Here is a 27,314-nt window from a genome sequence, read left to right on the forward strand (position 1 = left end):
CATTTCCCCGCTGGCTATCAAGGTTATCAGAGTGTTTTGTTACCTCAGCTTCTGGCTTCAGTACCGTAATCTTCAGGACAAGCTAAGTTTTTGATTTTCTTGTTCCACGTTTTGATTTATTTTTGTCTTGTCCAGCTTGCATATAATTGTTTCTTTGCTGCTGGTTGCTCTAGCGGGCTGTAATTGCTCCTCATGTTCCATGAGTTGGAACATGAGTTCAAGTAATTACAGGATGGTTTTTTGAAGGGTTTTTTGCTGACCGCGCAGTTTACTTTTGTATCCTCTGCTATCTAGTTTTAGCGGGCCTCATTTTGCTGAATCTGATTTCATACTGTGTATGTGCCTTCCTCTCATTTCACCGTCATTATGTGTGGGGGGCTGCTATTTCTGTGGGGTATTTCTCTGGAGGCAAGAGAGGTCTGTGTTTCTTCTAATAGGGGAAGTTAGATCTTCGGCTGGTGCGAGACGTCTAGGATCAACGTAGGCACGTTCCCCGGCTATTGTTATTTGTGTGTTCAGGTTTAGGGTCACGGTCAGCTCAGGTTCCATCACCCTAGAGCTCGTTGGTGCTTGTCCTTTTGTGATTCCCTGCCATTGGAATCATGACACATTAATGGCAATTTGATTTCCAAATGGAACCCAGATATGAACTTACTGATGATTTTTTTTTTCATCAGAGAGATACTGTATTTCATTCTAATGTTCAGAAAGCCGACATGACTGAAAGGGTTAAAGTACAATCATCACCCCCAGTGACAGCTTTTGGTCTGGCAAGGCAATTAACTAGGAGGCAGCTGTCCATGACATCTAGGGTTGCATCTGGTCCTTAAAATATTTTTCCCAGAAAGTAAGCGAGAGAGCTGTGCTTGGTGGATCATATAAGCGATGCTGGAAGGTGGAGGCTCAGGTAATGGCACCAGATGTCTTCAATGTTGGGCTTTATAACACAGCAACCGAAGAAAAAAGATGATCAAAAGACCAAGTATTATATAAAAATGTAGAAAAGCTGTATTTAAATTCAATACAGACAATAGGTAGAGAAGTGGATACAACCAAAGTGCATATTATGTATTTATTATTATTTATTATTATAGCGCCATTTATTCCATGGCGCTTTACATGTGAGGAGGGGTATACATAATAAAAACAGGTACAATAATCTTGAACAATACAAGTCACAACTGGAACAGGAGGAGAGAGGACCCTGCCCGCGAGGGTTCACAATCTACAAGGGATGGGTGAGGATACAGTAGGTGAGGGTAGAGCTGGTCGTGCAGTGGTTTGGTGGCATATAAACAAATTTTACAGACATGGGACATGGAGACCCTGGCTACTACAAGCAAAATATCATATTTGCCATTCTCAATTGGTAGTAAACTATATAGAAACCCTTTAGTATAACCCCCAATAGGGTATAAGTAAACCCATTATCATAGTTAGATCCCCCGGAAGTCAAATTGGCAATCAGTCATAAGCGTTATATAAATAAGATGGCAGTATAAAGAAAATCAAGACAAAGTCACCAAGATTCGCATACCTATATCAAAGTCCGGTGGGTCACCCAGGAAGTAAGGGGGTAAAGGTAGTGCCAGTAGTCCCCACTTCACCCCGATGCACGTTTCGGCAGAGCCTTCATCAGGGGACATAGATACAATCAAAAGTGCGCTGCTTAAAAACAGAACCAGAACCAATCGGTGTGCAACCGGAAGTAATGCAAAGTTGTCATGGCAACATGCCGCGCCATCAGTCATCACCTCAACAACCGTAGCCACGTCGGGAAAAATCCACACGGTGCCGGCACACAGGGTGAGGGAGACATCAAGGCAGCGGATGGCAGAACAATATTTACGGTATGGGCTGATGCTCTACGCCGATAGTGATGCATGCGCGGTCGGAGTCCAAACCCTGTCAGTCGGCGTCAGAGGGAGGCGGAGCCAAGGCACTGTCATGTGATGCGACGTCACGTCTCTCAGGAGACGTGGAAAGCCGGCAGACACGGCAGGACACGGCCCGCATGCGTACTCGGCAAAGGAACCACCAACCCGCTATATCAAAAACGTCAGCTGCCAGCAATTTTTAAATCCAATAGTAAATAGATCAGTTTAATAGCCAGCAAAAAGGATGTTTAGTAGAAAATAGATATTTCACATGTGCCGTAAACAAGATATTAATATACCAACGTTACATAACATCATGTCAGAATAAACGTAGCATAGTTAAAACATTAGATAGACAGAAAGTGTCATAGTATAGTAGACTTAGAAACGTAGATGAGGAATCTGCATGCAGAATACACTCTGTACATGGAAAGCTGGACATTAACCGGGGACACTGATATGGAGCTAGAGGTCCTATATCCAAAATATAAAACATTAGAACAAGATATCAGAAGAATTAAAAACAAAGAAAATTGATAGAGCACAGATGGAAAGCATAGACTATACAGACGTCAGGTGTCAAAGAAAAGGGGGAAAGCTAATTTGCTCATTAGTCCCACTGGGATGTAGTGTATTTAGCGTCCATATCCAATGGGATTCTCTGTGATACTTTCCCCCCACGGATATTAACCTCACGGGAATCAATGTCCCTTATTCTAAGTAGGGTGGCATCACAGCCATGGCACAGCCAGAAGTGTCTAGGATAGTTTTAAGTGTAGAAGAATCAGTATAATCGGCGGCAGCTAAAATACGTAAGACATGTTCCCTGATACGGACTTTGAAAGAGCGTGTAGTTAGGCCAATGTAAATAAGTCCACAGGGACATGTGGCAAAGTATATTACATTACAGGTGGTGCAAGTGATACGCTTCTTAATCTCAAAAGTTTTAGATCTGTCTGCATTAAAAAAAAACGTATCACATTTTTCCACATTAGGGCAAGCCACACAACGTCCACACGGGACACATCCCAGTCTTTTAGGACATAAATCCAAAAATGAGGATTTAGGGTTACCAGTATTGTGACTATGCATTAGGAGGTCACGAAGGTTCCTTGAATGTCTGGTGGTAATTGCAGGCCTCTTCGGTATGTATTTTGAAAGAACCGGATCATCTTGAAGAATAGGCCAGGACCTAGTAAGAGCCTCCCTAACTGCTGAAAAACGATTGTGGTAATCAGTAACAAATCTGACCTTTTCATCGGGAAATTTCTTGCAATTACCACCAGACGTTCAAGGAACCTTCGTGACCTCCTAGTGCATAGTCACAATACTGGTAACCCTAAATCCACATTTTTGGATTTATGTCCTAAAAGACTGGGATGTGTCCCGTGTGGATGTTGTGTGGCTTGCCCTAGTGTGGAAAAATGTGATACATTTTTTAATGCATACAGATCTAAAACTTTTGAGATTAAGAAGCGTATCACTTGCACCACCTGTAATGTAATATACTTTGCCACATGTCCCTGTGGACTACATTGGCCTAACTACACGCTCTTTCAAAGTCCATATCAGGGAACATGTCTTAGGTATTTTGGCTGCCACCGATTATACTGATTCTTCTACACTTAAAACTATCCCTAGACACTTCTGGCTGTGCCATGGCTGTGATGCCACCCTACTTAGAATAAAGGGCATTGATTCCCTTGAGGCTAATATCCGTGGGGGGAAACTATCACAGAGATTGGTGCAACTCGAATCCCGTTGGATATGGACGCTAAATACACTACATCCCAGTGGGCTTAATGAGCAAATTAGCTTTCCCCCTTTTCTTTGACACCTGACGTCTGTATAGTCTATGCTTTCCATCTGTGCTATATCAATTTTCTTTGTTTTTAATTCTTCTGATATCTAATTTTAATGTTTTATATTTTGGATATAGGACCTCTAGCTCCATATCGGTGTCCCCGGTTAATGTCCAGCTTTCCATGTACAGAGTGTATTCTGCATGAAGATTCCTCATCTACATTTCTAAGTCTACTATACTATGACAATTTCTATCTATCTAATGTTTTAACTATGCTACGTTTATTCTGACATGATGTTATATAACGTTGGTATATTAATATCTTGTTTAGGGCACATGTGAAATATCTATTTTCTACTAAACATCCTTTTTGCTGGCTATTAAACTGATCTATTTACTATTGGATTTAAAAATTGCTGGCAGCTGACGTTTTTGAAATAGCGGGTTGGTGGTTCCTTTGCAGAGTACGCATGCGGGCCGTGTCCTGCCGTATCTGCCGGCTTTCGGCGTCTCCTGGAAGACGTGATGCCGCGTCACATGACTCTGTCTCGGCTCCGCCCCCCTCTGACGCCGACTGACAGGGTTTGGACTCTGACCGCGCATGCGTCACTATCGCCATAGAGCATCAGCCCGTACCGTAAATATCGTTCTGCCATCCGCTGCCTTGATGTCTCCCTCACCCTGTTTGCCGGCGCCATGTGGATTTTTTCCGACGTGGCTGAGGTTGTTGAGGTGATGACTGATGGCGCGGCATGTTACCATGACAACTTTGCATTACTTCCGGTTGCACACCGATTGGTTCCGGTTCTGTTTTTAAGCAGCACACTTTTGATTGTATCTATGTCCCCTGACAAAGGCTCCGCCGAAACGCACGTCCCTACGTGGGGACTTGACGTGACGTGGGGTCTTCTGGCACTACCTTTACCCCCTTACTTCCTGGGTGACCCACCGGACTTTGATATAGGTATGCGAATCTTGGTGACTTTGTCTTGATTTTCTTTATACTGCCATCTTATTTATATAACGCTTATAACTGATTGCCAATTTAACTTCTGGGGGATCCAGCTATGATAATGGGTTTACTTATACCCTATTGGGGGTTATACTAAAGGGTTTCTATATAGTTTATTACCAATTGAGAATGGCAAATATGATATTTTGATTGTAGTAGCCAGGGTCTCCATGTCCCATGTCTGTAAAATTGTTTATATGCACTGTGGTTGTATCCACTTCTCTACCTGTTGTCCGTATTGAATTTAAATAAAGCTTTTCTACATAATACTTGGCCTTTTGATCATCTTTTTTCTTCGGTTGCTGTGTTATATATGTAATTGATGATTGGCCTATAATTTCAGTCCAATATCTGGGACATTAAAATGATTACTCTTGATCAAAATATGTACATTTAAAATTGAAAATGTCGCCAGGATATTTGTTGGGTTATTCATATAATGTTGGGCTTTAGAATATCAGATTTCTATCCATTTGAAAGAGAATATGATGAGCTTCAAACCATGAGCCACAAGAACGCATCATGAAAGGTTTCCGTCTTTCTGTAGGCAAACACCTATGAAAAGTATTGGCCTTTCTACCAGAAGTATGGAGGCAATGGATTTCCTCAGGAACACGTGAAGAAGGCCGTTATGGAAATTGAGGAAATGTGTAATGTTCTACGACATGAAGGCGTTACTGTACAGAGGCCTGAAGTGATCGATTGGTCAGTGCAATATAAAACACCTGACTTTGAATCTACAGGTATGTACTATTCAGTATCAAATAAAAAAGATACACTGATATATCATATCCAAAGAAAGAGAATCGGATCACACCATGCTAACACATGGACCAAACTATGGTCAGAGATTGATCAGAGTGTGATTTGCATAATCGGCCCTATTATCCCAGATGAGAGAATGTATGGTTGCCTGCACCTGCCCTTTCGGGGATAATAGTGCCCTCTTCTGTCGATTTGTGTGAGTCCCAGTGCATCCACATCCTGTGGATAGGAGATAATGTATATTAAGTGAAGATCCGCTTATACTCATCCCCTAGACAGATAAATAATGGACATTGTCTGGGATGTTGAATTGTCACATCTTAAAGGTAACCTGTCAGGTCCCTATGTTCTCCAACCCAGCAGCATTCACTTATTTATCAGTAAACTCCTTGCCTGACCAGCCCTGTATAATGTTTTTCAGTACAAATGAGGTTTAAAGAAACATTTATAATGTCCCCGTTTGCTTTGCTAAGGGCTTTGACTAGTCGATAAGGCGTTAGTTACCCCAGACTAGTCAGCCCTCTTTCCATGGTATCACACCCCTGTGGTGTGATAATATAATTTGCACAAGCGGCATAAGTGCCACTCATGCAAATCTGGCGCATGTGCACCGTTCATTCCGGCAGCGTCAGTGCGTCTCTGAAGCCAGGTGTACACTTCCCGGCTGCCACTGTCCACCGCGCATTACCAGATGCTATCATCTAAACTTCGGGTCATGCGCAGTGCATCTCTGAAGCCAGGAAGCCTACACCCAGCTTCAGAGGCGCTCTGCGCATGACCCGAAGTTCAGAAGGTGGCTACTGGACATGTCCTGGCTGCAGAGGGGCAGTGACACTGCCGAAATGTGCGGCACTCGTGCGCGATATTGGCAGGGGATAGCAATGATGACAGCTCCTGCAAATTATGTTATCAGGCCAACAGGGGCTTGATAACAAGGAAAGAGGGCTGACTAGTAAGGGATAACTAACACCCCATCGACTAGTCAAAGTCCTCATTAGCATAGGAAACAGGGACATTATAAATGCTTTTTAAAACATCATTCGCACAGAAAGCTCCTCTTTCCTCAAAAAAAAGGTTGTACTGGTAACTTTTTGTCTTATTTATATAAGCCGGACTCATGTGATATTAGTCTTATTATCAGCCTGTGGGCGGATTGGTCAGATCTTGTTGACGTTGCAGAGAAGAGTTGGGGGCACTCATATCGCCACATGCTGCCAGACGAAAAGGGCATTCAGTAAGTAGGGCTCATGAGTCCAGCCATTGTTGCTGGCTCCTAATGCCAGTGCCTGTTGTCATGGCAGTAAATGGCTTCCAACCAATCAGCCAGCTCCACAGTCTGCCTGGGTTTGCACTAACCCTTGTGGGCATTTCTGCTAAATTATGTAACTCTGTATGAATGATTAACCACAGGCCGGGCACACACTGTAATCAGGGAGGTGGAAGTGACTGTGGTTCACGGGGAATGGCAGAATATTCTTCTTAAAGGGTTTCCCCCATTTTTATATATAAATAAAATTTATTTTGTTAACTTTCATTGTTACATAAATCAGCGTTTTTTGTGTTAAAATATTTTTCCATTATATTTTGCTACTTTATTTAGTTTTTTTCTTCTTTTTTTTACAATTTTTATATACTTTTTTTTACTTTTTTACTTATTTCTTATATGGAACTTTAACTTGCCTGATTATCGATCTAGAATACTGTTAGTTGCCTGATTACTGATCTAGCATCCTGTTAGTTGCCTGATTGCTGATCTAGCATCCTGTAAGTTGCCTGATTACTGATCTAGCATCCTGTTAGTTGCCTGATTACTGATCTAGTATCCTGTTAGTTGCCTGATTGCTGATCTAGCATCCTGTAAGTTGCCTGATTACTGATCTAGTATCTTGTTAGTTGCCTGATTACTGATCTAGTATCCTGTTAGTTGCCTGATTGCTGATCTAGCATCCTGTAAGTTGCCTGATTACTGATCTAGTATCTTGTTAGTTGCCTGATTACTGATCTAGTATCCTGTTAGTTGCCTGATTGCTGATCTAGCATCCTGTAAGTTGCCTGATTACTGATCTAGTATCTTGTTAGTTGCCTGATTACTGATCTAGCATCCTGTTAGTTGCCTGATTGCTGATCTAGCATCCTGTAAGTTGCCTGATTACTGATCTAGCATCCTGTTAGTTGCCTGATTATTGATCTAGTATCCTGTTAGCTGCCTGAATTATTGATCTAGTATCCTGTTAGTTGCCTGATTACTGATCTAGTATCCTGTTAGTTGCCTTATTACTGATCTAGTATCTTGTTAGTTGACTGATTGCTGATCTAGTATCCTGTTAGTTGCCTGATTATTGATCTAGTATCCTGTTAGCTGCCTGAATTATTGATCTAGTATCCTGTTAGTTGCCTGATTACTGATCTAGCATCCTGTTAGTTGCCTGATTATTGATCTAGTATCCTGTTAGCTGCCTGAATTATTGATCTAGTATCCTGTTAGTTGCCTGATTACTGATCTAGTATCCTGTTAGTTGCCTTATTACTGATCTAGTATCTTGTTAGTTGACTGATTGCTGATCTAGTATCCTGTTAGTTGCCTGAGTATTGATCTAGCATCCTGTTAATTGCTTGATTATTGATCTAGCATCCTGTTAATTGCCTGATTACTGATCTAGCATCCTGTTAGTTGCCTGATTACTGATCTAGTATCCTGTTAGTTGCCTGATTACTGATCTAGTATCCTGTTAGTTGCCTGATTACTGATCTAATACCCTGTAATACTTCCGTACTGCAGGGTATTAGATTTGTCGGTTTACAGTGACACATCTCTTAGACCCCGCTTAGTTCAGATCCTTACAGGCCACTGTATCTGGCTGACCTGAAGGCTATTATGTGGCCTCGGGTTGCCGTGGCAACTACTAGCACTCTGCGATCGTGAAGTGCCAGTAAGGTTAAAGAGGGGACCCCCTTCCTCACATAGCCATCACTGTCACTACTGATAGCGGTATCTGAGGGATTTAGCAGCCTCGATTGGTGCTAATACAGCCATTGCAGCTGGGTATCCGGTATGTTATACCGATAACACCCGCGGATGATGGTGCTGGCTCTGCTTCTGAGCCAGCACCATCATCGCACCATACATGAATGGCACTTTGCAATAAAGTTTTAAAAAATTCCGCCGCATATTCGCCTACTACCCTGATATAGCAGTGTGGGAAGGAGGCGTCTGAGCTACAATCAGGGGCGATGGACATACTGTTGGTACAACCTGTGCAGCTGCACAGGGGTCCAAGGTGTAAGGAGGACCATTTTCACCTCTAAAGTGGCAACCAGCTTCTGTCACAGACACATGATTGGATGGAAAAAGGCCCATTTATTGCATCGGTGCCCTCTCCTGTCTGCATCCGCCATTGGCTCCATTACCATGTGCTTTGACATTGTGATCCGGCATGATGTCATTAAAGGGACTCTGTCACCTGAATTTGGCGGGACTGGTTTTGGGTCATATGGGCGGAGTTTTCGGGTGTTTGATTCACCCTTTCCTTACACGCTGGCTGCATGCTGGCTGCAATATTGGATTGAAGTTCATTCTCTGTCCTCCATAGTACACGCCTGCGTAAAGCAATCTTGCCCTGTGCAGGCTTGTACTATGGAGGACAGAGAATGAACTTCAATCCAATATTGCAGCCAGCATGCAGCCAGCGGGTAAGGAAAGGGTGAATCAAACACCCGAAAACTCCGCCCATATGACCCAAAACCAGTCCCGCCAAATTCAGGTGACAGGTTCCCTTTAAGGGGTGCCACTCCTCCTTAGTCTCTGCTGTCCCAATGATGTGTCGGCGGGAGGTCAGGTGCCTTGCGGGACATAGTTTGAGACACTTGATCTACCCTAGTGCTATTCCGTTGTCACTAACTCATGTCACTGCCTGACATCAGGAATATTTCACTTCCCCTTGTTAATGGGCATGTTCCCCCAGACACAAGCGGGATCTGACTGTTATCAGACTATGGACTCTGTCTCTGTCCGGCAATGATGTTCGGCATCGGCCTACATGGCTTATACAGGACTGATCACTGTTTTGCTGTGCTGTGTCTGCAGGTCTATATGCTGCTATGCCTAGGGACATACTGCTGGTTGTTGGGAATGAGATCATTGAAGCCCCCATGGCATGGAGATCCCGCTTCTTTGAATACAGGGCCTATCGGCCACTAATTAAAGATTACTTCCGTCGGGGGGCAAAATGGACCACTGCTCCTAAACCAACAATGGCTGATGAGCTCTATGACCAGGTACATTTTTAGATATTCCTTTCTGCTTTATTTTAAACTTGTAGCCAAGGTAAAGGGCTAATGTGCTGCATTTTCCAGCTTTTACTCCCCCATTGGCACTTTCTTTCCTATATCGTTGGTGGCAGGACTGCCAACTGGGCTAAAGGAGAGGAGATGCTGGCAGTGTGCAGCTCTCTGCAGTCTCTAGAAGGTGCTCAAGAGGCTGAGGCTCCTTGGGGGGCCCTGACTCCTCTCTGCAGCATAATGGCAGGTGTGTTTTGTGTGTGCTGGACTATCATATCACATGTGTGTCCTATGTCTGTCCTCCATGTGTCCGTCATCACTTGTTAGCCATGTTTTGTTATCTTTTCGAATATAACTATTGCAAAGGCAAGTCATCTATCTACCCATACACAGACACATAGACACACAAACATACCACCTATTTCACTGTGTTAGTTTTATGTACCAGACATCCCCAATAAATCTGTCCTAGCAGAAAACAATGCAAGGAGATGGCCTGTAGCTGGAGATGACCCAATATTCTGCATTAAACTAATCATATTATTATGTTGCGCTCTTTACCACTTAGCTCAAGAGATTGTAAATGTTTGGACTACATTCTCCAGATGAGAGTATACATATAAATGAAGAAAAAATCTAGTGATGATGACCATAGGAAATCCTTTTCAGACTATACTTGCATCGTGTGTCCACTAGAGGGGGCTGCTGTGCAGCAATACTTTCCTACAACCACAGCACACATGACCTCAGCAGACCGCAGTAATCACCATGACTAAATGCTATTTCATGTATTTTCAGATGCTTAAAACATAAACTCACTTTCTGAGGTCAAGTAAGAGACCCCTGCACAGTGTAGACACAGAAGCCTTTACACAATGTAGCAGAAAATTCTGGAAACTGGATCAGTACATAGCTACGAGACCCTCGATCCAGCAAACTAATATAATAAATAATAAAAACATTTACTACAATAATAACTTATTGCAGGAAAATGTAGCTGGAAGTAAAACAGATAGCCGGTGACCACTATTTGCATGTGACAAGCATTTTCTGATCCTATGCGATCGATCTTCCTATTTAAGACATCAAGATTAAAGGGATCAGATGATCCTATTGTTAAGATTACAAAGTGCTTGTAAAGAGAAGTAACTTTGCAATTCATGTATTTACCTCTTATTAAAAATTCTCTGGCACGGATTGTTTTTTTAATGGACATTTAACTACTCGTTGCATCCTTAGGGTATGTGCACACGCTGCGGATTTTGCTGCGGATCCACAGCGGATTGGACCCTGCGGATTTGCAGCAGTTTTCCATGAGTTTACAGTACCATGCAAACCTATGGAAAACAAAATCCGCAGTTCACACGCTGCGGAAAAAACCTCGCGGAAACGCAGCGTTGTTTATTCCGCAGCATGTTAATTCTTTGTGCGGATTCCGCAGCGGTTTACACCTGCCCCTCAATAGGAATCCGCAGGTGTAAAACCGCAGGTGGAATCCACATTAAAACCACGGTAAATCCACGGTAATTCCGCAGTAAATCCGCGGTGCAGATTACCTGCGGATTTACCAAAATCAGTGAGGAAAAATCCGCACAACATTCCGCAACGTGTGCACATACCCTTCAGAAGTGCAAGCAGCAAACCTGGAGGCAGAGCAGCAGTGCGCTCGTGAAAAATAAAAGTGGACAAACATACATTTATATAATCAATAAACTGTTCATTCTATCAGAGTAATATTTAAAAACCAACACTCAGTACAATATAAGCCATTAAGTGACATATCTGCCATGTTTTAGATTCACAACACCTATTGAAATGTAGCAGAGCTTAAATTTGCTTTTCCACTCTTCCGGGGTAACATACTCAGCTCTGCTGCATTATCATGGCATGGCAGTTTTTACAGGACTATAAACAGTAGTGATCACAAGCAGCAGACATTAGTATTCTGGTAGTCGCCATACTTCCGCCTTACAGAGCGACCCCTGCACCATAGGGATATACAGATGCATCACAAGGCACAGATCCTCACAGCCGTACATGTTCTGATCGCAGAGCGCCGATCCTGATAACTCACTATGTGATTGCCTTTATTTCAGGAATACCCTATCCGTACTGTAGAGGACAGACACAAGCTCGCTGCTCAAGGAAAATTTGTTACTACTGAGTTTGAGCCCTGTTTTGATGCTGCTGACTTCATGAGAGCCGGAAGAGATATATTTGCACAGAGAAGCCAGGTAGAGTGTATATACCGCCAACCAGGACATCATGGCCGCCACATGCTCTGTCACTGAGGTGTTACTGCTGGGGTAACATTACAGATTGTATGTGGCAGCATTGGGGATTATGTTGCTGCTATAAAAAATGGAGGATGCTCTGACTCGGGGGCAGAGTTTTACAGATGGCGTTCTATCATCCTGTTCTACCGGCTCAGGGGCATCTTATAGGGCCATTGGTTTATGGCACTGGTACTTTAAATCTTTAAATACCATAATGGAGAAGACATAATAACTATTGTAGGAAGTTTTGAAGTTGTCACAGAAAATATGATTTCCTGATTCTCATCCTCTACTGTATTCAGATATTATATTAAAATTGCCGCTGTTCCTTCTAGAAAACATTTATATACCGTAGTTATATCTTACCTGTTCTTTTAGTCATAGGGGTGTGCTTTATTGTGTTCAGTCAGGGTTGTCCCCGCTCACACAATTTGAATTGTTCCTGGGGTTGCACTGATGTCACTGAAAATCCTGCACTTGCACAAGGTTTACTGTTTCGCGGCGCCTGCGCAGTGTGTATTGGGGAGCCGCGCATGCGCAATATGTAGTTGCTGACCCACACTTGCACATTGCCCATCGGCAATCCGCGCTTGCGCCGTGATGAGCGGCTACCCTCGCATACGCACTGTAGCTGGTTTTAGTTCCCAGCTTCACTGACTGTCTGCGCATGCTCCGGCACCTGCGCACACAGTCAGTGAAGCTGGGAACTAATACCAGCTTCAGTGCACACGCGCAGGTAGTCACTCGTCACAGCGTATGTGCGGATCGCCGATGGACAATGTATAAGTGCGGGTCCGCAACTACATATCGCGCAAGCGCGGCTCTCCCAATGCACACTTTACAAAGCGTTGCAAAACACGAACTGCGAGAGCGCGGGATATACAGAGACTTCGGCGCAACCCCGGGAACAACTGAAATTGCGTGGGCGGGAACAAGCCTGACTGAACAGAATGAAGCACACCCCTATGACTAAACGAACAGCTAAGATATCACTATATAAAGTGTTTTTTTATAAGTATTACAGTGGCGATTTTAATGGGAAAATCATGTCAGTGATGCACATTGCATCACTAACAACGGACCAGGGACACTTTACATGCTACAAAGGCCATGACAGGTTCCCTTTAAGGTTATGATATAATGGATAATTGACAGCCACAAGGACCAGATATGTTAGTGTTGATGCTATTAAATTCTGTTTTTTTTCTTTAGGTGACAAACTACCTTGGAATTGAATGGATGCGCAGACATCTGGCACCCGAGTACAAAGTGCATGTCATCTCCTTTAAGGACCCCAATCCTATGCACATTGATGCAACCTTCAATATTATTGGACCAGGCCTTGTACTCTCTAACCCAGATCGCCCCTGCCATCAGGTGATTACAAAATATTGATTTCTATCTATCTGTCTGTCTGTCTGTGTGTCTGTCGCTGGGGTGGGCAGTAAATTTGCCCAAAGAGCCACATGATATATTGTGATTGTGTGTAGGCCCGAACCAGGCCGCTGAACTTAATTCTGTTTATCATTATTGTTTTATATTAATTATTATCACTTAATATTGAGAAGAATTAAGTCTGTTGACTAGTTATTATTACTGCTAATAAATGTTATGATGGGGCTGATTATAACATATACTAGATGGTGGCCCGATTCTAACGCATCGGGTATTCTAGAATATGCATGTCCACATAGTATATTGCCCAGCCATGTAGTATATTGCCCAGCCACGTAGTATATTGCCAAGCCACGTAGTATATTGCCCAGTCACGTAGTATATTGCCGAGTCACGTACTATATTGCCCAGTCACGTACTATATTGCCCAGCCACATAGTATATTGCCCAGCCACGTAGTATATTGCCCAGCCACATAGTATATTGCCCAGTCACGTAGTATATTGCCCAGTCACGTACTATATTGCCCAGCCACATAGTATATTGCCAAGCCACGTAGTATATTGCCCAGCCATAGGTATATTGCCCAGCCACATAGTATATTGTCCAGTCACATAGTATATTGCCCAGTCACGTACTATATTGCCCAGTCACGTACTATATTGCCCAGCCACATAGCATATTGCCCAGCCACGTAGTATATTGCCCAGCCACATAGAATATTGTCCAGCCACGTAGTATATTGCCCAGCCACGTAGTATATTGCCCAGTCACGTAGTATATTGCCCAGTCACATAGTATATTGCACAGCCCGCGTAGTATATTGGACAGCCCGCGTAGTATATTCCCCAGCCCGAGTAGTATATTGCACAGCCCACTTAGTATATAGCAATATGGGCATCATATCCCTGTTAAAAAAAGAATTAAAATAAAAAATAGTTATATGCTCACCTTCCGTTGGCCCCTGGATCCAGGAAGCGTTTACCGACGCTCCTCACGCGCTCCGGTCTCAAGAGTGCATTGCGGTCTCGCGAGATGATGACGTAGCGGTCTCATGAGACCGCTACGTCATCATCTCGCGAGATCGCTATGCATGGAGCGGTCACTGGAGCGTCGCGAGGAGCGGGAAAGGCGCCGGAAGGTGAGTATATGATGATTTTTTATTTTTTGTATTATTTTTAACATTAGATCTTTTTACTATTGATGCTGCATAGACAGCATCAATAGTAAAAAAGTTGGTCACACAGGGTTAATAGCAATAGCAGCGTTAATGGAGTGCGTTACACCGCGGCATAACGCGGTCCATTAGCGCTGCCATTAACCCTGTGTGAGCGCTGAGTGGAGGGGAGTATGGAGCGGGCACTGACTGCGGGGACGAAGGAGCGGCCATGTTGCCGCCGGACTGCGCCCGTCGCTGATTGGTCGTGGCAATGGTCGTGGGCGTTTTGCCACGACCAATCAGTGACTTGGATTTCCATGACAGATAGGCCACGACCAATGAATATCCGTGACAGACAGACAGAAAGACAGACAGACAGAAAGACGGAAGTGACCCTTAGACAATTATATAGTAGATTCTTAACCTGTAGAAGTGAATCAATACCATAAGATTTCCTGATTTTTGAAAACTTTATATAAAGCAGTGAATTATACTGTTCCTGTTAATCAGCCCTTGTATTTTGATCAACAGCTCCCAAAACAATATGATGCCTCCACATTCTCCACGCACAGTGTAATGTCCTAACATAATAATATGTCACCACATAGTCCGTTAAAGTGAACCTGTCAACCCGAACTACAAGAGAAAAAAAATAACTTTTATTACACTCACCTGCGTCGCTGTTCTTGGTCTGGGGTCTCCCATCTTCTTACGACGCTGCCCTCCTGCTTGCTTCCTGTGGATGATGTGTCGCTGCATCATCCACACAGTCTCCTCGCACAGTCTCCTCTCTGACTTTTCCCGGCACCTGCGCACTGCAGTACTTTGCTCTGCCCTCAACAGGACAGAGAAGTACACCTGCACAGGAGAGCGGTGCCGAGGAGACTGTGTGGATGATGCAGGGACGCGTCATCCACACAAAGCAAGCAGGAAAGCAGGAGGGCAGCGATCATAAGAAGATGGGAGGTGCCGGACCAAGAAGAGCGACATCCCTCGGACCGGACCGCCCCGCAGGTGAGTATAATAAAAGTTATTTTTCTTCTCTTCCAGGTAGGGTTGGGGGAAGATATACAGTATTATAGAATGCTGTATATAAGCCCTGAAAGGTGATGGCCATATCTTATATCAGCCAGAACTGGTGACAGGTTCCCTTTAAACAGTAAGATGTCCCCTGAAAGCCTCCTACAAAGTATGACAACCCCACATAGCCTCACTACACAGTATTATGTCCCACACATCCCTCCCATTCAGAATGTCACCACACCACCCCTCAAACAGTGTGGCATCTCTATAAAAGCCTGCCTACGCAGACTGATGTCCCCACATAGTATAATGTCACCACACAGCTGCCTACACATTGACATGGCCACAAAGCCTCACTACACAGTATTCTACACAGTGTTCTGTCCCCACGCACAGAATGATTACCCCCACACAGCCCCATTACATAGTATCATGTTTCCACACAGCCACCCGCTCAGAATGATGTCCCAACACAGTCCCATGACACCGTATTATGTCATTTACCGGTATCTACATCACCAGGATGCAGATAGTGAAAGTGAGACGCTGGGTGGAGGGTGGCAGCATGGTGCAGGATGTCACTGCATAAAACCCTATGACTGTACCAGTCTGCGGGTCAGGTCTCCTCTATACCATCAGATCATACATTGCACTGTGTTATAAATTATTATGCAAATTGAATTTAAGTGTCATAAAGATTTAATTGTTTTGTTTTTCAAATACATTTGTGGATAGTATTGTGTCTCAGGGCTCAATGGATAACTTAAATTAATCTTAAACACATGTGATAATTAGTTTTCCCGGTGATTCTAACTAAAGGAAAACTACTTAAAAATGATGTTCCACATTATTAAGCAGGCCACAGGTTTCAAGCAATATGGGAAATAAAAAGGATCTCTCTGCTGCTGAAAAGCATTGAATAGTGCAGTGCCTTCGACAAGTATGAAAACATTAGATATTTCACGAAAACTTAAGAGTGATCATCATACTGTGAAGAGATTTGTGACTGTAACAGAGCACAGACTGAGTTCATGCAGATAAAGGCATAATGAGGAAGGTTTCTGCCAGACAAATTCATTGTATTAAGAGCAGCTGCCAAAATACCATTACAAAGCAGCAAACAGCTATTTGAAGCTGCTGGTGCCTCTGGAGTCTCTCGAAACTCAAGGTGTAGGATCAGGGCCGGCGTCAGCACCCGGCGTACCCGGGGAAGGGCTGGGACCCTGGCGAGACGGGGGCCCATTTACGGTAGTAATGGTTGGTACACTCACACAGACACACTTCCGTTATGCGCTCCTGGGGGGCCCCGCTGACGCTGTGCTGTTGTGTGACAGTCTCCCAGCCAGGACTTGGAGGCGGAGGCTGAGCACATCCATCATCACCGCCCCACTGCGCAGCTGCAGGAATACTCACCTCTGGGACCGAGACCGTCACCATGGATACACTCGCTCGCAGAGTCACTTCCGGGCCGACTGTCCTGTCACTTCCGGTGAGAGCTCGACATCATCCTAAGAGCTCAGAGAAGAGATCTGTCATCCACGTCCTCCACCACCCAGGTCCAGGCGTCCAGCGGCAGCGCAGGCGCAGCGCCAAGCTAGCAGAAAGACGAGCAGGAGGCAGCAGGAGCAGCACTGCAGTCAGGTGCAAGGACAGTGCGACCCGGTCCCTGTATCCACAATGGAAGCAAGTAACGGTGAAGTGTGAGTCGTTCCAAGTTCCTGGTGGTCCCAACGCAACGCCTTACAAAGCAGCAAACAGTTATTTCAAGCTGCTGGTGCCTCTGGAGTCTCTCGAAACTAAAGATGGTGCATAAACTTACTATTCGGCCACCCCTAAACAGTGTTCACAAGCAGAAACGGTTGAAGTGGGCCCAGACATACATGACGACTAATTTTCAAACAGTCTTGTTTAATGATGAGTGTCAAGCAACCCTGGATGGTCCAGATGGATGGAGTAGTGGATGGATGGTGGATGGCCACCATGTCCCAACAAGGCTGCGACGTCAGCAAAGAGGTGGAAGAGTTATGCTTTGGGCCAGAATCAAGGGGAAATAGCTGGTAGGATGCTTTAAGGTTCCTGAAGTTGTGAAAATGACCTCTGCAAAGTAAACAGAGGTTCTGACTGACAACATTCTTCCATGGTATAAAAAGCAGAAATGTGCCTTCAGGAGCAAAATCATCTTCATGCATGACAATGCCCCATCTCATGCTGCAAATAATACCTCTGAGTCATTGGCTGCTATGGGCATAAAAGGAGATAAACTCATGGTGTGGCCACAATCTTCCCCGGACCTCAACCCTTTAGAGAACCTTTGGAGTGTCATTAAGCAAAAGATCTATGAGGGTGGGAGGCCATTCACATCAAAACAGCAGCTCTGGGAGGCGATTCTGACTTCATGCAAAGAAATACAAGCAGAAACTCTCCAAAAACTCACAAGTTCAATGGATGCAAGAATTGTGAAGATAATATCAAACAAGGGTTCCTAAGTTAACATGTAGCTTGGCCTGTAAGGATGTTTTGGAGTTAAATAGGTTTTTTGTTCAGTTAATGTGACCTCCTAATACTGCAAATTCAACAAATGAGCATTTTCAGTTCTTTAAAACATATCAAATGTTTAGAAATTCTACTGTGCCTAATAATTTGGAACAGTGCATTTTGAGGTTTTTTTTTCGTTTTGGAGATTATACTGTTATCATTGGGAGGTTTCTTCAATAAAATTCGATGTATACTCTAACGGGTGATGACTTTTATTAGACTGACTGTTATTTGCACCGACCATTTAGGAAAATCCGAGAAAAATATAATTTGCATAATAATTTGGAACATGGTGTATATCTTCTAGTAATAGCCCTTTTGATGCATTTTAACAGATTGAACTCTTCAAGAAGGCTGGCTGGACTGTTGTCACTCCCCCCACTCCACTCATCCCAGATGGTAAGTGTGATATATGCTTCTTCTAATCCAGGTCAGGGAGAAAAAAATAGATGGCACTCGGTGATCCAGTAAAACAATTCTTTTTTATTCAGGACACTCAATACATGGATGCAGCGGAGCAGGTTCAGTGGTGGACGATGGCCGTTTGACGTGGATCAGACACTTCAATGGGTCCAGGTTCTTGAACCCATTGAAGCCTCTGATCTACACGAAACAGACGTCGTCCACCGCTATAAAGCCTTAAAGGGGTTTTCCCACTAACAAAGTACACTTTAATCAATAGATCTTGGAATAATAAAAACTTCCACAATTGGATATGTTTAAATAAAATGTTCCTGGTGGAACTGATTATTATTCCAAGATCTATTGATTAAAATTAACTTTGTTCATGGGAAAACCTCTTTAATGTCCATTTATACTGTATCATTATTGTAAAAGAACGCTTGTTTCATGATAATCGTGCACTCTAAAGGGGCTGCAGATCTTCTGATGAAAAAGCAAGACATTTGTTTATTGGTTCTGGAGCTCCTCGTCAGGGCCGTGAGGTACTCGGTACCGGGTCCTGCGGTTCACAGTGGCTGACCCGGTCCGTGACCCTGGGACGTCCGTGTAAAAGGGGGAAGGTCCTGCCGGTCTCTGAATGATTATAAGGGCACGTATGATTGACCTCATGGAGACCAAAACATCCAACAACGTGGAGACACCATCACGTGTTTCTCAATGCAGTGATGATCCAGAACACTGCCCCCTCCTCTACATGTCTCTGAATGAAGGCGTAGAGGTCCTTACTACCTCAGTGTTCCGACTACCGGCGTTATCTGCGCCTCAGAAGGAGGCAGCCTGCTCGGGGCTGGTCCCCTTCTGGTATCCTCTCCTTTGCTTTGTTTGCTTTGCTTTCCTGCACGCGCACTGCAACGTATTATGCTTTCTGAAATGTTTCCTTCCAGGAGCTGTAGCACTTCAGGCTACACGGCTCCTCTGCTTCCTTTCTCTGTGTCTCTCTGACAGGAACTAAACTCTTTCCCTCCAGATCAGGATGTTCTTATAGGGGAGTTCACCTTAAACAGGCTTAGAGCTCCCCCTTCTGGTCTGGAGTGTGAACATATTGCATGCATTGTGGTACCTGGATGCAGTTATCCTTCCTTGTCTCCAAACGTAACAGCACTCTCCCTGTGAGGAGAGCAACATTACTGTGATGATCAGGACCCTGGGGAGCCACAGTTCTTCCTTTTTTGATGTTGGCTTGCCCAAAAGATCATCATTCTCGGCAGCGCATCATCCTGTATAAAGAGAACCTGTGCTACCAAGGGCAATGGCAGCCTATCCACACTGAGCATCTATTACTGTCTGTTACTGATCGTTCAGTGCACATCTGAACTGGTGTAAACAGGCTATTAAAAGACCACCAACCTGCAAACATATTGCAAATGGAGTCTTACTCTGGATCAACACTGAAGGCTAGTAGTAGGATTGATAAGATAAGTGTTTAGTGCTCGAGCTTACTTTGATGTGTTCCATCTGATCAGTGAGGTATATATGAGTCACCCGCCAGGGCCGTGGGGTACGCGGTAAAGGGTCATGTCGCAATTAAAGGGGATGTCACGGTGACTGTGACCCAGTCCGTGGTCCTGGGAAAGGGAAAGATCTTTTAAGGGAATTTGGTGAATAAAGTTTGTGTTTGTGATGCCACCTGTGGTATACGGTCAGAGGGGACCGATGCTGCTTAAAGGGGTCTGCTGGGGTGGTGTTATGGCAGCTAGATGGTATAACTTCCCATAGGTGAAGTAGGTAGGTAGGTAGGTAGGTAGGTAGGTGTATAGATGAGGATAGTGAGTGGTGCAGTAAAGAACGGAGGACACAGATTTGCAGTCTCTTTACCTGGTTTACTGAAGACTTCAGGCAGCCGCAGTCCAGGGCACCAGATCACAGGTACAGGCAGGGTCCGCCCGGCTTGGAAGCGCGTTCAGAGTCTCCTTTATCAGGTGGAGTTAGAAGCCTTCCTACTAGTGCGGTGGTGTTGTAGTCCCTTACTGCCTATCGCTTCTGGCAAGGTCCTCACAGTTCTCTCTGTCCTCCTTAAAGGTGGGACACAAACCCATATGACAGGTGGCTTGAGCCTTTTTACAGGGTCTCTATCACGACCCGGCCACTGTGTCTCCTGGGTATTAGGGCAGAAAGGTTACGTGTAGTTCAGCTGTCCTGCTGGTTTCTGCTGTAAGTCTTGGAGTCCCTCACAACCTCGGTCTTCCGGCTACCGGTATCTGCGCTTTGCAGGGAGGTAGCCCAATCGCTGCTGTCCTCCCCAGTTGTCACTCGCCTGTGCTTCACTCTCCTGCACGCTCACTACAAATCTGTTCGTCTTTCTGTGTTATCTCTGTCCAGGAGCTGCAGTTCTTTCTCGTGGCTGCACGGCCCCACAGTCCTTTATCTCTCTTTCTGCCAGGAACTGCAGACTCCTACGTCTGCTCAGCTATACTCCTTCCTTACCAACTCCGCCTGAGCTGATGTTCCTTGACAAGCTCCTCTCTGGCCTTCCCCCACTCTCTGACTGACTTTCCCTCCAAACCAGAATATTTATATAGGGGAGCCACCCATAAGCTGGGTCAGAGCTCCCCCTTCTGGCCTGGAGTGTGAACATGTTGTATGCTTGTGTTTACCTGGTGAAAGATCTTACTTCGCTTCCAAGTGTGACATCACTCTCCACGTGAGGAAAGCAATGCCACTGTGACAATCAGGACCCTGGGGTGTCACATATACAACTTTATGCTTGGAATTATATGTTGTAGACTCACAATGACTGGACACAATTTTCTGTATATGTCTTGACTATGAATTTGGTGAGGGAAGTTAGGAGCTTGCAGTGTCTGGAAGAAGCTAACAAAATAATAATAATTAACAGATTGGTGTAGTTTTCAATGCACATGTTATATTCAATTTACTATGAAGACAATTGTATTTATTATACATATAGGGTTTATGGTGTTGCACATAAATCTGACATATGAGACATTTTTCTGGCATCTGACCACCTTCACACTAAGGCCTCGATTCAACAAGACCAGCATAGTTCATACCAATCTTAATGAGAATGCCTGGTGTGTCAGACACTCCTGATTGATGAATAGTGTGTGTGCCTCGTCACAAATCTTACTCCAGTCAGAGACTGGAGTAAGATTTCTGGCTTCAGCTTGCCATGGATTAGACAAGCTGTGATGTCACACCCCCATTCCGATCACGTCCTGTCCCAGCTCCACCTGTATCAATCAAACTTGTTGAAACTGGCGTGAAAACATTAAAAGTCACCCAAATTTTGCAACTTTTCAGAAAAATTTATGTAATAGCTTTGATGAATTGGGACTTAAGGGTATGTGCACATGACATCTTTTTCAGACAGGCCCATTCCAAAACCGACCTGAAAAAGCATCCAGAAAATGCTCAGATAACCACTTACTATTCATATGTTCAGTCTCTTAACTGCTTCAGGTTTCTCAAAGAGTTCTAGTGGTTAAAAGAAATGATATGTTCATTCCTCAGGCTTTTTTTGCTCTGAAGAAACTCTGTACTTTACAAAACAAGTTAATGGGAAGGTTCAAAAGATATACAGGTCCTTCTCAAAAAATTAGCAGATAGTGTTAAATTTCATTATTTACCATAATGTAATGATTACAATTAAACTTTCATATATTATAGATTTATTATCCACCAACTGAAATTTGTCAGGTCTTTTATTGTTTTAATACTGATGATTTTGGCATACAACTCCTGATAACCCAAAAAACCTGTCTCAATAAATTAGCATATCAAGAAAAGGTTCTCTAAACGACCTATTACCCTAATCTTCTGAATCAACTAATTAACTCTAAACACATGCAAAAGATACCTGAGGCTTTTATAAACTCCCTGCCTGGTTCATTACTCAAAACCCCCATCATGGGTAAGACTAGCGACCTGACAGATGTCAAGAAGGCCATCATTGACACCCTCAAGCAAGAGGGTAAGACCCAGAAAGAAATTTCTCAACAAATAGGCTGTTCCCAGAGTGCTGTATCAAGGCACCTCAATGGTAAGTCTGTTGGAAGGAAACAATGTGGCCGAAAACGCTGTACAACGAGAAGAGGAGACCGGACCCTGAGGAAGATTGTGGAGAAGGACCGATTCCAGACCTTGGGGAACCTGAGGAAGCAGTGGACTGAGTCTGGTGTGGAAACATCCAGAGCCACCGTGCACAGGCGTGTGCAGGAAATGGGCTACAGGTGCCGCATTCCCCAGGTAAAGCCACTTTTGAACCATAAACAGCGGCAGAGGCGCCTGACCTGGGCTACAGAGAAGCAGCACTGGACTGTTGCGAAGTGGTCCCAAGTACTTTTTTCTGATGAAAGCAAATTTTGCATGTCATTCGGAAATCAAGGTGCCAGAGTCTGGAGGAAGACTGGGGAGAAGGAAATGCCAAAATGCCTGAAGTCCAGTGTCAAGTACCCACAGTCAGTGATGGTGTGGGGTGCCATGTCAGCTGCTGGTGTTGGTCCACTGTGTTTCATCAAGGGCAGGGTCAATGCAGCTAGCTATCAGGAGATTTTGGAGCACTTCATGCTTCCATCGGCTGAAATGCTTTATGGAGATGAAGATTTCATTTTTCAGCACGACCTGGCACCTGCTCACAGTGCCAAAACCACTGGTAAATGGTTTACTGACCATGGTATTACTGTGCTCAATTGGCCTGCCAACTCTCCTGACCTGAACCCCATAGAGAATCTGTGGGATATTGTGAAGAGAAAGTTGAGAGACGCAAGACCCAACACTCTGGATGAGCTTAAGGCCGCTATTGAAGCATCCTGGGCCTCCATAACATCTCAGCAGTGTCACAGGCTGATTGCCTCCATGCCACGCCGCATTGAAGCAGTCATTTCTGCCAAAGGATTCCCGACCAAGTATTGAGTGCATAACTGAACATTATTATTTGATGGTTTTTTTGTTTGTTATTAAAAAACACTTTTATTTGATTGGATGGGTGAAATATGCTAATTTATTGAGACAGGTTTTTTGGGTTATCAGGAGTTGTATGCCAAAATCATCAGTATTAAAACAATAAAAGACCTGACAAATTTCAGTTGGTGGATAATGAATCTATAATATATGAAAGTTTAATTGTAATCATTACATTATGGTAAATAATGAAATTTAACACTATATGCTAATTTTTTGAGAAGGACCTGTACTAAAGATGCTCGGGCATCTTTTTGAGCATTTTCCAAGCATTTTTGCTTAAAAAAATGCTTGACGTTTCCTTATTATTCAGTGGAGTTATAGCAAGGTCCGGAAAATGACAGTGAACAAGATGCCATGAAAATTCTGGAAAATAAAAACCCTGCCGGTGTTTAAAATGTAAAAAAAGCACTTAAAAGCTGTAAAAAAAAAAAGACAAGAAGCATCTTTTTCTTGAAGAGTTCACACGTAAAAAAAAATTGTGTGTCCATACCCTTAATGTACAGTAACATAAGTTAAAAATGCACTATTGTATAGTAAAGCATTGTATTGTATAGTAGAGATCATTGTCTCCTCAGGGGCGGGGAGAGATTGTCCCCACCTATAATATGCAGTCAGCACATTTTTTTTAACCACATGACATTTATTTTTCAGATCATCCTCTATGGATGTCTTCCAAATGGCTTTCCATGAATGTCCTAATGCTGGATGAGAAACGTGTAATGGTGGATGCCAATGAGACTTCCATTCACAAGATGTTTGAGAACCTAGGTGAGCAATTAAGGAGTTGATACATCAAATGTGTACATACTTAACATAGGGTAAAATTATACATACACCGCCCCTATCTAGCACAGTCAGTACATTTCAAGGGTAAAAGCTTGCTGACAGACCTAGGTAGGAGAGGTGCAGTTTTATTTGGCGCCCACCACTCCCAGAATCAGTCGCCAACACTTATGTACCCTTGTTTCCCTGCAGTAAGCACTTCCCACTAGGGACCACCTTCTGGACACCTGCGGGAGTAGCCCACACCCGACTGAAACTAAACTTCCTCAATAGCCAAAACTGCTGACGAACTCCATGGAAAGTGAAGCTCCAGTTTGGAGACAGTTTATAGATAATTTAAGGGAATAGCATTTGAAGCATTGTCCAATATAATGTTATTTTATTTATTATCTTTCTCTTTAATGCTCAGATATCTTTTTTTTTTTCATTCCAGGCATCTCCACCATTAAAGTGAATATTCGCCATGCGAATTCTTTAGGAGGTGGTTTCCACTGCTGGACCTGTGATGTTCGCCGCCGTGGAACCTTGCAGTCCTATTTCAGCTAATGCAATAGCTGGAAACTTACAAGAAATTGGCTTCTTTTTAGCACCTCAATTTATATGCAAAGTTAATATTTAGTGATGAGCGAATATACTCGTTACTCGAGATTTCTCGAGCATGCTCGGGGGTCCTCCGAGTATTTTTTAGTGCTCGGATATTTAGTTCTTATTGCCGCAGCTGAATGATTTACATCTGTTAGCCAGCATAACTACATGTGGGGATTCCCTAGCAAGCAGGCAACCCCCACATGTACTTATGATGGCTAACAGATGTAAATCATTCAGCTGCGGCAAGAAAAACTAAATCTCCGAGCACAAAAAAATACTCGGAGGACCCCCGAGTGTGCTCGAGAAATCTCACGTAACGAGTATATTCGCTTATCACTATTAATATTACAAAGTAGCCTTTCCAATGTGACCTGCTTAAAATTGAAATCTTTTCTGACATGCCAGGGTTCATAAAAAATGTGATTCTTATTGACATCCGAATTATATTTTCTTAGACAAAAAATTTACATAAGTTACATTTATGAATCAGTTATTAAATCCAGTAGTTCAGGACTGCAAGGTGACAACGGGTGCACCAACTTTATCTGTCTACCTCTGTCTTATCATGAAGGCAGCTGTGAATGTACCACGTTCTTTTCTTTCCTTTTTATACAATATTCTTTATTAGCTACACATATGCAAGTTCCTCTGGGGAGGGTCATAAACAGTAATCCTAATTCATCCTAACAGTATTGTTTTCAGAAACAGCCTTGGTTGGTTTATTTTACATTTCTTTTCAAATCTCTTAAAACTATTTTTTTTTTACTATTTTTCATAAAAATAAAATCTTTCCTTTTTTTCAATCATATTTTAACTTTTAAGGAGTAATCTCTCAGTAATGATATGCTGGTGTTATTGCTGTTTGTACTTTTCATCAACTGCAGTAGTGACACCTAGAGGTCAAAAAAGCTGCCACAGCCTAAAATACTAAAAAAATACTAGAAAAAAACATTAATGCAGCAGTTTACTGCAAACCACAAATCCATCATTTTATGAATTGAACCAATATTGAGAACATACCCTTGAAATTGTCTAGTAACCATTTACACCAGTAACCCCCAATGACCAGAAAAACTGTATTTTCAGAATTTTTGTTTTATGGCTTGCTGCACGTATATAAAATATACATTGAGTTTTATGGGTTTTATACTATAAAGATGCCGTTTTATATAGACTTCTGTGTGTATAACATTACATGCTGCATGTTATATCTGTAGATTGTTACTTGCTGTTTAGTGTACCATTGTTTTATCATACTCCAACTGTATTCATATTGTTTCATCCTTTTGCGACAATTAAGTTATCTCAGCCAAGGACAAAAAAGGCATATGAATGTTTTTATAATAAATGGCGGGAACTATAAATGATTTGCTTTAAATAAATGAATTACCATGCACTTTTGTATGATGTGCGACTTATTTTGAGTGTTCAATAAAGAGAAAAATTGGAAAGGAAAAAAGCTCAATCGGGTCTGATGTTGGTATAAAAATATTTGAGGACATGCACAATGGTTCTCACCTGGTTTGTTTGTGTGCACCATCCACTAATATAGCCTGAGGCTGCTGCAGACCTACGAGGAAATTTTCGGTATGTGCACACGTTGCGGATTCTCTATTAGTGTCTTTCCACCTTCCTCCAGCTAAATAGTGGAAAAACACTACATAGGATAACCTAGAGGAGGGTTTTTTGGCCTTGCAGCGCCGTTTACGGCTGTCTGCACGGTCTCCGCGTGATTTAAACTAGCTCTGTAGACCGATCTGCACAAAAAAAAAGTAAAGTTCACCAAACACAACTTAACACTTGTGTAGGCCAGATTTGAAAAATAATAAAGTTTAGTCCACACTTTACAACATTAGTGTTTCTTACACCTGTTAGGAGGAGCATTTCAGGAATAAGCACACTAAGGCCTTAGTACTTTTCTGCTTATCTTTTTCTGTCAACCAAGATGAAGAGGGCAGGGAGTAAGGCACGTGGGCGTGGGCGCGGAGCAGGGAGAGGAGCAGGGAGAGGACGTGGTGATTCTGTGCCTGCTGCGGGCGCCGGTGACTCGTCGTCACTCAGTTTCAGCAGGGAACAGTCCTTCATGCGCAGCTTTGTCGGAGAGCGCCGTGCACCGCTGCTGCGTGAAGACCAAATTGAAGCCGTTGTCGGGTGGATGGCAGCTAACGCCTCGGCATCGACTTCAGTTAGTGCCACATCCTCTCAGGCACAGAGCACTGGAGAGCAGCCATCTGTCTCTTCACCACCTGCCAAATTGGCCAGGCAGTCAGAGAGCCCAGGACAGGAGCCGTCTCTACTTCTGTTCTCTGAATCTCTTGGCTTGGAAACAGGGGGCCAGCCAAGCAGCATTGGAGAAATGGAAGAAGAGGCAGTGTGCAGTGATGCCCAACAGCTTTTTCTCTCTGACTCTGAAGAGGCAGGTGGGCCAGTGCCT

The 27,314-nt window shown here is 43.6% G+C and overlaps 1 protein-coding gene across 2 annotated transcripts in view; it reads left to right on the plus strand.

The window, feature by feature from the left end:
• GATM (glycine amidinotransferase) overlaps window positions 1–24,978 on the plus strand; it is a 98,873-nt gene extending 73,895 nt beyond the window's left edge. For both annotated transcript variants that reach the window (XM_069766078.1, XM_069766077.1), the window contains 7 exons: window positions 5,241–5,436; window positions 9,543–9,733; window positions 11,833–11,970; window positions 13,225–13,389; window positions 18,460–18,523; window positions 24,161–24,277; window positions 24,726–24,978. In XM_069766078.1, the coding sequence (XP_069622179.1) occupies window positions 5,325–5,436; window positions 9,543–9,733; window positions 11,833–11,970; window positions 13,225–13,389; window positions 18,460–18,523; window positions 24,161–24,277; window positions 24,726–24,838 (900 nt within the window). In that variant the 5' untranslated portion in view covers window positions 5,241–5,324 and the 3' untranslated portion in view covers window positions 24,839–24,978. The remainder of the gene's footprint in view (window positions 1–5,240; window positions 5,437–9,542; window positions 9,734–11,832; window positions 11,971–13,224; window positions 13,390–18,459; window positions 18,524–24,160; window positions 24,278–24,725) is intronic.
• The last annotated feature ends 2,336 nt before the right edge of the window (window positions 24,979–27,314 follow it).

The sequence above is a fragment of the Ranitomeya imitator genome, chromosome 4, assembly GCF_032444005.1.
Source record: "Ranitomeya imitator isolate aRanImi1 chromosome 4, aRanImi1.pri, whole genome shotgun sequence".
In the NCBI taxonomy this organism is placed as follows: Eukaryota; Metazoa; Chordata; class Amphibia; order Anura; family Dendrobatidae; genus Ranitomeya; species Ranitomeya imitator.